We start from the raw sequence: 15,919 nt of genomic DNA, 5'->3' as shown, positions 1-15,919 counted from the left end.
TACAGTTGAGACAGTGGCCTGCATGGGGTGGGGGGTGGGGAATTTACTGGGTGTGAGTTCGGTTATAAAATGTTGTTGTCACTCCCGTAAAAAAAAAAAAATGTACTGTGTGTGAACAAATGTAACCGTATTAAGGACTTAAATACAGGACTGACAACTGTATTCTGCTGCTGTGTGAACGTGGCCTTAGTATGACTCTAAACACTTTAGATTAGGTGTTGCGATTGTCTCCATTATTTTGTATACTTTTGTACCGAATATAAAACTCCTGAGATACAGTACCTCTGAATTTCTAAGAATATGTTAGGTAGGTATCACGTACACAAGTTGTTTTACTGGTTGCGCAGGAACCTACTAGAATATTATGCACTTTACTCTCGATACATGCATATTCCCCTTCATACTTCCCCTTCACACATAATCAAAATCAAACAAAGCAAACAAACAAGAAATGGGGATTTCCAAACATTCATTTTATTATCTTGGCACTATAAAAACATTTTGAGAACATAATTGTCATATACACGAAGAAACAACAGGTTCATACCTATTGTCAATGCAGCCTACTTTTCCAGCTACAGTATCACCAACAATTTGTTATTAATCTTGATGAATCCAAAATTAAAATCCAATAAGGTTTAGTGTTGGGGTTACATTCATATCGATCTGAAACAGTGTTGGTTTGTTGATTTGATAATATGGAAGCAAAAGGCATTCTCCTAACACAGATATTTTGAATTTGCTACCTGTCTTAATTTAAAGTTTGAGCTGAGATGTGGTTGCTCAATTCTCTGGCCTAGGGTGATTTAATAATTACTTACTACTAGCCAATAAAAGCAAAACAAAAACAAAAGCTTTCATCTGTCAAACTCTTGTCATGCAGGATTTCCATAGCTTGTAGCAGAAGATTTTAATCCAGCAGCATTTTAATCCAGCACCACATGTAAAAGAAGTCCTGATTCCGCAGGGGATCAAGTTAAACAGCCAATAAGGGCTGTAGAATCAAACTTAATGCTCAGTAATGGTCTGGCGCTATACATGTATAGTATGTTTTTCACACCTTAACAATTGTAAACTGAGAAATAACTAAATTAGAAGAAAACATTTAAAAAGCTTTTATAGCATAACCACATTTTAAATGATTATATAGCTCTTTAGAATGCTTACTTCTAATTGGTCAACAGCAACATTCTTATTTTGCACAGTTGACTGTTTTCCCTGCATGGCAACCAATTTCCTATGTAGCTGTGCAAGTTTATTGTCTGTTGTAACACTCTACAATTTCTTAATTCTCACATAATTTCAAATCAAATATCAAAGTTAATTAGATTAATTTATTTGGTAATTAGTGAAGTGGGATAAAGTACAGTCATCTAATATTAGGGTTAATTCTGTGATCATGACAAATAATAAGGAAATTGGTTAAGAACTTGTGTGTGCATTATGAATTTGACAATAAATAGGTCTATAACATTATAAAAAAATAAACAAATGAATTTTGGTTTCCCAAAAAAAGTGTTGCACACTAAAGCTGGCAAAGATTTGTGTGTGCTGTGCTGCTTTGGGGTGTGTTGAGCTGTGCACAAAAAAGTCTTTAGTCTTGTTCCATCCTTTCAGTAACTGAAATAAAGAAGGAGAGAGAGAGGAGTGTGAAAAAACAAATTATATAAAAAATTTCTGTTTTGTTTTCCTTGTGGTCTGGCACCCATTATGTCTTGGGTTCTGGTTAAATCTAAACTGGAAAAGTCACTGTGTGAGAAAAAGTAATTTATGTAATCTATGGCATCTGCATGTGTACATACATGTGTTTTTTGTTTTGTTTTGTTTTATGTTATGTTTTTGGGCATTTTTGTCCTTATTGGACAGTACAGTCAAGGGGAGAAAGGAAGGGATAGGGGAGGAGAAAGGGGCACAGGATCAGGATAGGACCACAAACTTGGGTTGCCTGAAATGTTGGACCGCTGCCCACAAGGCTATGGCTCTGACGTGTACGTGCATGTTTGTGCCTTCAAAACTACATAATTTTTTTTTTTAAATATTTGTGTATCCTTTTCAATGTTGTTTTTTTTGAGTTTCAGACCACCGCTGATTTGTCAAGTGTGCTGCCGCCTGCCAGCGGTAATTGGGTGATCAGCGGGCAGTCCTTTTAAAACGCCTCTTCCACTCGTCAGAAGCGAGCTGCAGGTCACACTGGTCCAGACTTCCTGCCAGCCGCCAGACCAAAATGTTTTCTTAGTGCTTTGAGTGTTTCTTTTGATCGTTTGTTTCATTTAGAATGTGGTACTAATGTAAGAGAGACCTGACCTTTTTGTTTGAACCTCATTTATACTGTTTTTGCTAAGTGTAGTGTAGTTAGGTAAGGCTGATTGTAATTATTTTTCTTTTCTTTATGATAGGTTATTTATGCTGCTTATTTATTTAATTAGATGATTATTTTGGGCCTTGGGCCTCTCTTGAAAAATGTCACCGTATTGATTGATTTATTACACACTAAAAATGTTGGGTTAAAAACAACCCAAGTTGGGTTGAATATGGACAAACCCAGCGGTTGGGTTAAATGTTTGCCCAACACGCTGGGCAGTTTTATTTAACCCAACTATAGTTTAAAAATTACTATTTGGCTGGTTTAAAATTAACCCAAAATAGGTTTGAAATTAAAATTCAGACACATAATTACTAGAGGCAACAATAATAATCAAAGTGTGAACATTTATTAATAAGCAATTTAATAAATGTTTATTGTTTAATTATTATTAATTATACTTATTAATAAATGTCTATTTATTAAACATAGGGTATAATCTGTGTATTATCTCATCTCGTTTCTGCCGTGGGTCCCTTTAACGAACTCTACTAATTTATTTTTATTTTCTTCCGTAATTTACAATAAATTAACCTTATAGTTTATTGTGTTTTCTTTGGTCCTTTTGGTCTGACGGCCTGCTGGAATCCTTTCAATCTTTTCTTTTCTTTCATTTATTAGGTCTTACCCCTAGCTGACGTAATACTAATAAGGAATGTATGCGTGTATATATTGTTTAATCATGTTTATTTTAGTTCAGGACTCCATAGTCCAGGTGTTAGTAATCTGTACTTCTGAAATCGGTGTTTTACAAAGCCATTTTTAAAGCTATGATTAAAGGGTTAGTTCACCCAGAAATGAAAATTCTGTCATTAATTATTCACCCTCATGTCGTTCCACACCCGTAAGACCTTCGTTCATCTTCAGGACACAAATTAAAATATTTTTGATGAAATCCAATGGCTCAGTGAGGCCTCCATTGGATGTTTAGCTTTTTTTTTATGTTTTTGAAAGATGTCTCTCCAAAGTGCACACCAAGGATGCATTTATTTGATCAAAATACAGTAAAAACTGTAACATTGTTAAATATGATTACAATTTAAAAGAACTGTTTTGTATTTTAAATGAATTTTATTCCTGCGATTGCTGTGAATTTAATTTATTCCTCACATGATCCTTCAGAAATCATTCTAATATGTTGATTTGGTGCTCAAGAAATATTTATTGTCAATGTTAATTACAGGTGTGATGTGTTTTTGTGGAAACCATGATACTTATTTTTTCAGTTTTATTTGATGATTAGAAAGTTCAAAACTTTCACTTTTGATCAAGTTAATCTTAAAATCGTACTAACCCCAAACTTTTGAATGGCAGTGTACACAATAACACTCACAAATAAAAACACAAACATAAATGTGCATTTTCATAGCTAAACATTCATAACAATTACTTGTTCAGGAATGCTCAACATGAGGAACGACAAAAACCAGGGTCAGGTTTAATTTATCCATAACTTCCTTAAGCTACAGTACGTGCAAATACAAAAAATAGTAAGACTCAGGTCTTCTGGGTGAATTAAGACACATGTGTAGACATGTGTAGAAGCAGCCCACACGTTGCAAATAGTAATTAACATAGACGAGCAAGTGGCCACTGGAATGTCACCCATCTGCACTGGCACATTTATACAGAACAGATGCAGCAGTACTTGCCTGAGATTTCACATTCCCCAATTCCTTCTATGTCTAACCTCAAGTAAGAATGGTTGGCAACAGTATGACAGAAGTGAACAGTCACAAGGTAGGTGTGACACTGCATAACCAATTGGGACAACAATAACAAGAAAAAAAAAAAAAAAAACTTCTTCAAACCATGGTTAGTAATGGGGTGCTCCAATTAATCGGCTACCGATCGCTATTGGCCTAGAATTGCTTTGGGAAGTTTGATCGGCGGTCTCTATAAAGGCCGATCTCATGCTGACGACGCAAAAAGACACATGCCTGCCATGAGACCAATGGTAGTACGAAAATGTTTTGCAGCTTGAGCAAACTTTTCCTGAGGGTTCGCTTTGGCAAGCAATTTCGAACTCCCAAAATGAACTTTAAACAACCTTCGTTTTGGCATGATTTTGTTGATTTTGTTGATTTTTTGGCATGATTTTGTTGATTTTGGTTTCGTTTGAAGTATATCGGCACCTTTATTCCGTGCTGTCTTCTCCGCAGGTCTCCATTTATAGGCTATTGTAATATTCTGCTCGACCGGTGTTGTGCCGAATTCTGACCCCCACCAAATTATTACCACCCTATTATTGGTAGGTTTAAGATTACGTGTGGGGGAGGGGTTGGGATTAGGCAATCAGGTAGCGACTTCAACAAGGGAGTCGAAATTCGGCACAACACCAGCACTTGCAACAATGCAGCCTTGTTTTTGCAGCGACTTTCAGTATGCTTCCTATAACAACGTCTGACATGTTTACTTTTTACATGGTGTGAAAAAGTTACGTAATCACATGAAATCCGATTAGAGCGGTCAGACTGAAACGGATTTCCAGAAATGTCATTTCAATAGGATTTCAAAACACATACAAATGTAGCTCAAAACGGATTTGTATAAATCGCACTTCATGTGATTTTTAGCCATTCTCACTTGATAAATATGATCGGATTCAAATTGAATATGCACAAAAATGTGATTTGAACTGACAGACTGAACAAGGCTTTGCTTCATTCCTGACTGAATCAGCCATTTGAACAAACCAAAAGACTGAATGACTTATTAAAGACTAACTCATTAAGACATTAACTGCCACCTACTGGCAGTTTTAGTTTCTTATATAGAGTATAATTTCATTTAAAAAAAATAATTTCATACTTCAATATTTTAAAAAAATCCATTTAAGGGATAGTTCACACAAAAATGAAAACAATCCTGTTATCCTTTACTTACCTTCAAGTCGTTTTAAACCCGTTTGACTTTCTTTTCAGAACATAAAAGATATTTTGAAGAATGTTGGTAATCAGTTTTGATTTACCATTGACTTCCATTGTATGGGTTAAATTATCTAGGAAAGAAAGTCATAGAGGCTTTGAGAGTAGATGATGACAGAATTTTCATTTTTGGGTGAACTAACCCTTTAATAACCATTTAAACCCCATTAATCTCATGGCATTATTTAATTGTAATTGCATGTTAAATGCATTCATGCCACTTCTGTGCTGCAATAAACAGTAATACCAGTTCAGATGCAGTTTCTGGGGGGAGAAACAGCCTAAACGTTGTGGTAATAAATTAATCAAATAATATACAGTATTTCTTTCTAAAACTACTTTTTATAATGTCTATTTGAGACTTTTCTCATTTAACACAATAATGACTTTAAATTATCTTTTGGGGGTAATTACTCAGCCAAATTTGATGTGCGATTAGATTAATTAATCGGCACATCATGTAATCAATTAGATAAAAAAAATTAAGTGCTTGACAGCCCTAATAAACAACCTAAAACTGAAATAAAATAAATTAAACCTAAATAACAAATTAAAAAAAATTGAATGTCAAGAGCACATAACAAAATTACTAAACATTAATCAATAATTAAATTAAGTATATATTTAATTGCCTGTTGTCATATCTAATGTCACATAAAAACTCAAACAAAAGAAATGAATTGTGAGTCATTTCCTACAAAGTAAACTGGGTGTAGAACACTGGGTGATTTCATATTGTATTCTATTCAATGAATATTTCATATTCAACTATAAAAAAAATGACGTCAAAGGCAAGACTTGTTTTTGCTTCAGTATTAATAATGCAATTTGAAAAAGGCCTATAATAAACACTCCCACCCATAATATATAAAAAAGGTTTTAATGTTTCCAAAAACATCCATGATATACTAAGTCATTTTATTTAGTCATTTTATGCTTGCATTCTCCAGTAACAAAAACAATTAAAAATATAGCTGCAAGCAGCGATGGCGGGCCCAAGCCCGGTGGCCCCGCCACCCCGGTGGCTTCAGGGCAACTGTGCACGGCGGGCAATAGGCATTTAAATCGGTTAAACATAAAAGGACTATTTCAAAGTCATTTGAATACACCACATTTACTGCAGCAGTTGGTGCCAATATGATCACACACACACAGACAGAGACCCACACACACACTGAGAGAGAGCAAGAGAGAAAGAAAGAGTGAGACTGAGGGGGGAGGGGGGTAGGACAGAGAGAGAGAGAGAGAGAAAGTGTGTGAAAATTCCACATTCAAACCAAAATGCCTGACTTCCTGTTGGTCGGAGCTAATGACTGTAAATTAGAAAGTTGTCCGGCTTAATGAGAACAATATGTGTACCAAGTTTGGTGACTGTAGGTAAAAATAACCCCCCCATTTTTGTCAAAAGGTGGCGCTACTGAGCCCCTCCACGACGCCGGTTTCTAAGGCTTTGTCCATGTCTACTGGTCGACAATATTGATGTGTGTGTATGGTTTCATGCAATTTGAAGCATGTTAAGAGCCTCAAAAACACTCAAGAATATTATTAAAGTTTGACATGTTGCCATGGCAACAATATTTAAGATATCACAAATACATTCACAGGTCTACATCTGCCATGTTTTGACATTATTGTGATAAAGTTTGAAGCAAATCGGGTAAAAAAAAAAAGAGGGTGATCTCAAAGCATTTTGAAAGTGACACACTTCCTACTGCCAGTTGGTGGCGCTATAACTTTGACTCACAATAGTCACATCCATGTGATCGGACTCCTACAACGAACATATGGCTGAAGTTTCATAAAAAATCAATCAATGTATGCAGACGTTATAACACATTCCGTGTTTCCCTTTTCTCGCCATAAATCCATTGCCTCGCCACAGCCAAACCGTTCGAGATATCAAAAATCCGCTGGCAATTTTTCATCATCAGTGTCTTGACTTCATGCTGACCGAGTTTGGTGGTGATCGGATTAATCGCCTAGGAGGAGTATATCAAATTCCAGAGCATGCGTTTTTCAAACAACCCATAATAGCTGACTTCCTGTTGAGCTGGCGTATAACTTAGAGCACGAAAGTTGTTCAGACCAATGAGGTCTTTATGTGTAGCGAGTTTCATACTAATACATGCAAGCGTGTTTGATATATAGCCAAGTTTTTGGAACCCATTCAAGGGGGCGCTGTTGAGCCCCCATGCCATGCCCGGGTCCCAGCGTCTGCTGTGTCCTAATGGCCGCAGATTCCAATGTGTGTGCCAATTTTCAAGAGTTTTTGAGCACGTTAAGGCCCCCAAAAAAGCCCTGGAAGGTTGAAGAAAAAAAAAAAAAAAATAATAATAATAATAATAATCCTTAGGAGAACAATAGGCCCCTGCGCCTTAGTGGCTTGGGCCCTAATAATAATAATAATAATTATTATCATCATGAACATGATTGAATCATTTAATGTCTGCGGTTCTCTGCTTCAAGATTGCACATCCCAACCCTTCGCTAGTGACTATCGTGAGCTGTGACGTCAAAGTCACCAGACGGGAAAAAAAAGATTCCCTCCAAATTATCGAGAAAAACATTCTCAACATGTAGCTAACTTGATCATGCCAACTATACAAACTGACCCACTGTCTCAAACATACTGTACTTTACTTTCTTCTCAATGCCAACGAACACCTTACAGTTCACAGCGTACATGTGCTTTAGTAAAACACACATCCCAATATAGCTCACTTGTTAATATGTCATGAATGGAGTCTAAGACAGACTTGTTTGTTCTCAGCTGTCCCATCAAGTATGAGGATATTTAAACTCATGAAACATCATTCATCACTATGTCTATATACATGACAGTAAATGAGAGTTCGGCATGTGTGACAGTGACACCACACCTACATGTTTATGGCAAGTTGGAACAAGATTGAATGTGTTATCAAGCCTCTATTACGCTTTCACTGAAATTATAATGAAAAAGTCTTTCAATGCAAAGGTAATTCAATTAAGATGACTTTGCAGATACGGAAGCCACTCCCGGGCATTAAAATTAACATGGATGCCAAGAACTTATTCAGGTGTCACAAGTACACTGTGTACCATCACAATGAATGCTTCATCTGATTTGAGGGCATTCGGTAGATGGCCTAGTAGATGTTGTTCTACAGCACACATGCCTTTAGAGTGCACATGAGGGCATTAGACACACATTGTTTCTGTGTGTGTTTACATGCTTGTGTGCAAGTTGTCTGAATCTGTATCACCTGTCATTATAATAGGTGGACAGCAGGCTTTGGATCTCAGAAGAAACCGGTCTGTTCAGGGGTATCAGATGATTTCTGCTCTGGGTGGATGACGGCGTAACTGTATTTAAAAAAAAAAGAAGAAAAAAAAAAGACAAAGAACACATTTAAGAAACCACGTAGTTAGCAACCTTGCAAATATGTCACCAAGGATTTTTTTTTATCACAGTTTCAATGGACATTTTACAGTTTTGTTAACTGGAAAGATATTTTCATTTTGGTGTGAACTAACCCTTTAATATTAATTAATCTCATGGAATTATTTAATTGTAATTGCATGTTAAATGCATTCATGCCACCTCTCAGCTGCAATAAACAGTCTGTAAATACCAGTTCAAATGCAAGTTCTGGAAAAACAAAAAACAAAAAAAACTAAAAGTTTTTGTAATAAATTCATCAAATAATATATTTCTTTCTAAAACTACTTTTTGTAATGTCTATTTGAGACCTTAAAGTCATTAACACAATAATGACTTTATCTTTCGGGGGTAATTTCTCAGCCAAATTTGATGTGCGATTAGATTCATTAATCGTGCACATCATGTAATCAATTAGATAAAAAAATTAAGCGCTTGACAGCCCTAATAAACAAACTAAAACCAACTAAAACTGAAATAAAATAAATTAAACCTAAATAATTTAAAAGTTCCAAAGATATTATGAAAATTGTTCATAAAAATGTACAAATATTTTATTTTTGTAAAAGAAAAAAAAATGTCTTTAAAAATAAATAAATACATAAATACTATATTTTTTTTACATTAAAAATGTTAAATACATTAAAAATACATGAATTACATATTCATTTAAATACAATTTAAATAATAAAGATGATAAAAAATAATTACACTGAACTGAATGAAAAAATTTATATATATATATATACACAGGTGCTGGTCATATAATTAGAATATCGTGAAAAAGTTAATTTTTTTATTGTAAATTATTTTAAAAAATGAAACTTTCATATATTCTAGATTCCCTACATGTAAAGTAAAACATTTCAAACGTTTTTTTTTTTAAATTTGTTGATTAGAGCGTACAGCTAATGAAAGTCCAAAATCCAGTATCTCAAAATATTAGAATATTTACATTTGAGTTTCATTAAATGACCATCCCTACAGTATAAATTCCGGGTATCTTTTGTTCTTTGAAACCACACTAATGGGGAAGACTGCTGACTTGGCAATGGTCCAGGAGACAATCATTGACACCCTCCACAAACAGAGTAAGTCACAGAAGGTCATTACTGAATGGGGTGGCTGTTTACAGAGTGATGTATCAAAGCATATTAAATGCAAAGTTTACTGGAAGGAAGAAATTGGGTAGGCAAAGGTGCACAAGCAACAGGGATGACCGCAAGCTTGAGAATACTGTCAAGTAAAGCCAATTCAAACACTTGGGAGAGCTTCACAATGAGTAGAATGAAGCCAGAGTCAGCGCATCAAGAGTCACCACACTCAGACATCTTCAGGAAAAAGACTACCAAGCCACTTCTGAACCAGAGACAACGTCAGAAGCATCTTACCTGGGCTAAGGAGAAAAAGAACTGGACAGTGAACAGTGGTCGAAAGTCCTCTTTTCAGATAAAAGTAAATTTTGCATTTCATGTTGAAATCATGGTCCCAGAGTCTGAAGGAAGACTGGAGAGGCACAGAATCCAAGCTGCTTGAAGTCTAGTGTGAAGTTTCTGAAGTCAGTAATGATTTGGGGGGGCCGTGACGTCTGCTGGTGTTGGTCCATTGTGTTTTATCAAGTGCAAAGTCAATGCAGCCATCTTCCAGGAGATTTTGGAGCACTTTATGCTTCCATCTGCTGACAAGCTTTATGGAGATGCTGATTTCCTTTTCCAGCAGGACTTTAGCATCTGCCCACAGTGCAAAAACCACTTCCAAGTGGTTTGTTGACCATGATATTACTGTGCTTTATTGGCCAGCCAATATGCCTGACCTGAATCTATGGGATATTTTCAAGAGAAAGATGAGAAACAGTCGATCCAACAATATACAGATGATCTGAAGGCTCAATAGTGCCTCAGCAGTGCCACAGGCTGATCACTTCCATGCCACACTTCACTGATGCAGTAATTTGTGCTAGGAGCAAGTCATTTGCTGTAATGTGTCCTGCCGATCAAGTATTAAGTGCACAAAAGAACATACATTAAAGAACTTGAACTTTTCTGTTTTGCAAATCCATTTTTTGATTGATCTTAGGAAATATTCTAATATTTTGAAATACTGGATTTTGGACTTTCATGAGCTGTACGCTCTAATCATCAAAATTAAAAAAAAACCTTTTGAAATGTTTTACTTTACATGTAGGGAATCTAGAATATATGAAAGTTTCATTTTTAAAAATAATTTATAATAAAAAAATGAACTTTTTGATGATATTCTAATTATATGACCAGCACCTGTATATATATATATAGAGAGAGAGAGAGAGAGAGAGATAGATAAGACACCTTGAACATTTCATTCATTAATACAGTTTATTCACTATAGTTTAAAAAAAATGGTAATAAAATATGACAAGATCTCAGAGTTAAACTGTGTCAGAAAAAATTAATCTTAATTATGTCAGATAACACTTAAGCAAAACATGGTCAGGTCAAAGTGTCTGAATAATTTTTGGTTCCAAATTTTTATCAATTTTACTGGTAGTCCACTGTATGAATAATTTTTGGGTATAATATGTCACAGTTTACTTTATTTTGCTATCCTCACTTACATAAATGAACTAGTGTCCTGCACCCATTAGTAAAAATATATCAAATGTCTGAATAATGTTTGGTTTGACTGTATATATATATATATATATATATATACACATATATATATATATATATATAATGTATATATATATATATATATATATATATATATGTATATATATATATATATATATAGTTGCAATCAAAATTATTCAACCCCCTTAACCTGCAAGACATTTTGCTGCTGAGAACAAACTTTGTTTGACCATGGAGATGGTGTTCTTCTGCTCATAAGCTTTGCAGCTTTGCCGAATGCCACTCTTGACCAAGAAGAACATAAAAGGCTGACTTGAATTTGCTCAAATTCATTTGGATATACCTGTAGAGTTGTGGAAGAATGTTTTAAGGAGGGATGTGAACAAACTGGAACTTTTGGACTCAAAAAAAAGCCAAAGCTTATGAGCAGAAGAACACCATCTCCATGGTCAAACATGTGACTATCAGTGATCTGGAAGCTTTTTCAAGCAAGGAATGAGCAAAGATTGCAGTAGAAAGGTGACAAGCTTCTAACCACTTACAGGCAGTGTTTATTAGAGGTTATAAAGAATAAAAGATTCTGCACAAAATTTGACTTTTGGGGGTTGAATAGTTTTATAGGCAGTTTGATTTTTTAAATTTTTCAACTTTACATTCTCAGAATCACTCAAATGCGTATTAATAAACTTTGTATAATAGTTAACTGGTGCTTTTGATGAATTGCTTTCATAAAATTTTGTTCTCAGCAGCAAAATGTCTTGCAGGTTAAGGGGGTTGAATAATTTTGATTGCAACTGTATATATATATATATATATATATATAAATATATAAAGAAATTGCATTAAAAATGTAAGTATTACTATTTTTACAATGACAGCTCTAATTATTACATTTTATAATTTAAAGTTACCACGAAATCAAAATGGACAATTCTTATTTTATGGAATATTGCAGTGTTTATTTTAAACAAAGTATCCACGCACATTTTTGCCCTCGTAATCATTAATCAAAATAACTTTCTGCTGCAGCGAAATCTTGTGTCTTCTGTGATGACGTGTTTACTTGCGCGAGGACGGGACAACCTGTCACTCACATGAGATCGATCAACAGCAAACTACAAAGATCCAATGATCCAATCAATTCCTGATGGCCAAAATCAAATTCCACCCTATATTTTTTCATGTTCGAGAAGCCGTTTCAGCAGGGAAGAAAAGACGATTACAACTTCCATTTAATGCAGACTTTAAATACCTTCAAATGTACACTTATTGTACGCATATTTAGCATACTGTGAGTGTATTAAAGGGATAGTACACCCAAAAAATGTTTTGTCATCAATTACTCACTTGATGTCGTTCCAAACCAACTTTCTTTCTTCTGTAAAATCAAACAAAAGAAGATACTTTGAAAATGTTTGTTTTTTGCCCATACAATGAATGGCAATAGGGTCCAAAGTCATTTAGACTCAAACTTTCTTTAAAATATCCTGTTTTGTGTTTTGCACAAGAAAGAAAGCCATATGGGTGTCATATGGGCACTAACATGAGTGAACACAATATTGACTTTTTCTTTATAGTTGTGCATTTGGGCTTTTTTAATCTGTCAACATATGATCCACACACATATTTTTTCCAATTTATCTCTCTAGGGTCTTTCTAACATACATTTCTAACAATATAACATATTGCATCATGTTTCACTGTCTGTATAAACCTCACAAGCAATAAGAAATGAATAGTCTGACGGCACGTCTGGCTTTGCTCTTGGTTCACCTGTCGGTCAACGTACACCTCTGAAAAGGATCTCCACCCTACAGGGTGGGGTGATTGTGACAACTGTGCACTATACTTAGATCAGTATCATAATATGTCTGCTAAATTCAAAAGAAAGTCAGTATATGTATTTTCAGGACATGGGTGATGTACAACAGAAGATTCAATCAAAATATGCAGCCGCATATTTTGATTAGTACCATGTAAAATAAAATAAAAATGGGTAGCAATTTGGATTTACATTTAGAGTAATAGTTAAGCCTTCAAAATTATTAAATAACATTAATGGAAGAAAGGGAATTAAGCAGTGACAAAAAAAAAAAAAAAAAAAGAAAGAATCATATGAAGCAGAAAGCTTTAGATTTAAGTTATACTGTTAGTCAAACAATATCAAACTGTATAAAATACATATTTTTGCAATGGGCAGTTTGCAGTGCATAATAATATTTTGCAAAGGCAAATAATTTATTTTAATTAATACATGCTACTGTATATGCTATTATTCACCAATCCTACTATATACAATTTTACCACAGTTTGCAGTTACAATGAGCGAACAGCTCTACTGAACTTTTTGTTTGTTCATCAAAAAGTGTGTTTCGGTCATTGTTTTTGTAAAAAAAACATAATGGAGATATAATTAATTTAAGTGTTAACAATGAGATTATGTGGGTTTTTATAATCAATTAACACTGCTTTTTTCATTTTTTACAAGAAAAAAGTCATTCGGTTTAACCAAAATTTCGGTTTTACAGATTGACACTTTTGGTTATACCGAATGACGATATTTTCAAACAATGCTAACAGACTGATATCTAGCTAGCTAGCTAGTTAGCAAAAGGACAACTAAACATTTTATATTTAGTACAAGTTTTTAATATATTACAACATTTTCCATGTTTTATAGCGGTTGTACCGAATGACCTGATGTTTTGGGACATGCGTATCAGCAAGTGAAAACATGAATTTTTCAAATAGTTAAAAGAGAGTTGGTTACTTTGCTTCAGGACCATGTGGTCCTTTGCAGGTGTCTGAATGATGTCACATCCTGTCACATGATATTGACCACATGACTTCATCCAAAATGGTCCCTTTATATTGGTTACTCCGAATGACGTCAATGAAATTCATTTTTCCAGACATTCTTTCTCATAACAAAGCAACGACTTCTACACATAATTTTAATACCATTTTGCACTATGTTGATATATGATGTCACAAAATCACGCCGGAATAAAAAATATATACATTTATGACATTTTAAGATATTTGAATCACAATTGAAATGGCTGTATTTGGCAGTTAAACCGAATGACCTTTTGACACTTCAAAATCTTTAAAATACATTTATATGTAGCAAAATATAATTCAAACATTTTGGATTCAATAAAAGAGATCTAGTTGTACTACCTTACATACTTTGGATGTCATATCTTTGTTTTTTATTATTATTAAGGCCTTTGGACAAAAAAAGGCCCGTCACGTCATTGACCCATATTCTTTAAGTATTATTTAAATAGGGTTATTTTCAAAATGTATTTAGGATGGACAATGTCTTAGAATGGTGGACAATAAAACACTCGCTCACTGACTTCCCACATTCCCACAATGCTTCTTACCCATTTCATGATACAGGGAGCCTTGTTTTAAAGTCACTGCCACAGTTTTCTTTGCAGACGGTTCCTCAATCTTCATGAGCTCATCACAGCACTGCTTCCACTGACCTACATAGAAAAGTACAGGTTCTTAGTTGTTTCGTTTGAGTGCATAATTTTAAACACCTGAGAATTAACTGTAAACAAAGTTTCAGTGTAGACCCATCTGTTGACGTTTAGAGGATGTAGGCCATAAAAACATAATTCTTGCATGCCTATAAATACCTTGCATGAAAACAGCAAGGATACTTTTTTGAGAGGTATTACGTGCTTATGTCTACATATTTGCGCAAGATATGTACTGAATTTCAAGCCTTCAGGAACACTGTATTTTAAACTTCTAAAAACATCAGAACAACCCATGTCAGTTGCATTTCTCGTTACTTTACACCAAACAGACCGCACGCTTTACAACTCATGACACATAAGCCATAAGACAAGGATATAAGACTGGGCAAAAAAGAATGCTGAAAGAACTCCTTTTGACAAACAATAATAATCCCCTGACATCACTGCGGAGAAACCAAAGCCAACCGCAACCAGACTGATTATCTGCTTCAACGTATGTGTCCTTATCTTTTCAAAACCCGGCAATTGTGTTAACATCTATTCTACAATCGGAGATAAAGGTATTATGCAAAAAATGCAATGTACTCTATCCAGTTTCCTAAACAAACAATAATTATATTCAATGTTGTGATTCAGTGCAGAGGAATCCAAGTCTTTTGTACATGAATGTCACAGGATGTTACGGAAAATACTTCTTTTCATTCAAAAAGGCGGTTATTATTCATCAAGGGTGAAAAATTGCTCAGTGTCAAGTAAATGTAGAAATGTTACATAGGCCACACACACACACACTGCAGCTAAATTCGGTTGTCAGTGCACGTTTTAGTGCCTAATCCTGTTCTGTAGACACACAGTTCAGTAATTTACGGGAGTGACAACCGCATTCTTTAACCAAATAACTCCCGAAAAATACAGGTAGTGACAACCCAATTTCCGCGTATGAAACCGAACTGAACAACTAGATGTTAATGATGTACAATGAGAGAAATTACAGGGAAATCGGTACAAGCCTGATCAAATCAGCAAATCAGAACAATCCTATAAAAACAAAATAAATGGAAACGCTTTATGCTGAAAATAAGGGATATTGTGACCCGTAC

The 15,919-nt window shown here is 34.6% G+C and overlaps 1 protein-coding gene across 2 annotated transcripts in view; it reads right to left on the bottom strand.

The window, feature by feature from the left end:
• Window positions 1-452: 452 nt before the first annotated feature.
• The window catches only part of LOC127524501 (rhotekin-like), a 38,671-nt gene continuing 23,204 nt past the window's right edge, over window positions 453-15,919 (bottom strand). The window contains exons 11-14 of one of the 2 annotated variants that reach the window (XM_051916033.1): window positions 14,715-14,819; window positions 12,670-12,700; window positions 8,535-8,634; window positions 453-1,620 (exon numbers count right to left, since the gene is read on the bottom strand). In XM_051916033.1, the coding sequence (XP_051771993.1) occupies window positions 8,571-8,634; window positions 12,670-12,700; window positions 14,715-14,819 (200 nt within the window). In that variant the 3' untranslated portion in view covers window positions 453-1,620; window positions 8,535-8,570. The remainder of the gene's footprint in view (window positions 1,621-8,534; window positions 8,635-12,669; window positions 12,701-14,714; window positions 14,820-15,919) is intronic. The other variant, XM_051916032.1, reaches the window with a different exon arrangement.

The sequence above is a fragment of the Ctenopharyngodon idella genome, chromosome 13, assembly GCF_019924925.1.
Source record: "Ctenopharyngodon idella isolate HZGC_01 chromosome 13, HZGC01, whole genome shotgun sequence".
Taxonomy (NCBI): Eukaryota; Metazoa; Chordata; class Actinopteri; order Cypriniformes; family Xenocyprididae; genus Ctenopharyngodon; species Ctenopharyngodon idella.
This window is presented reverse-complemented; position numbering and strand designations above follow the sequence as displayed.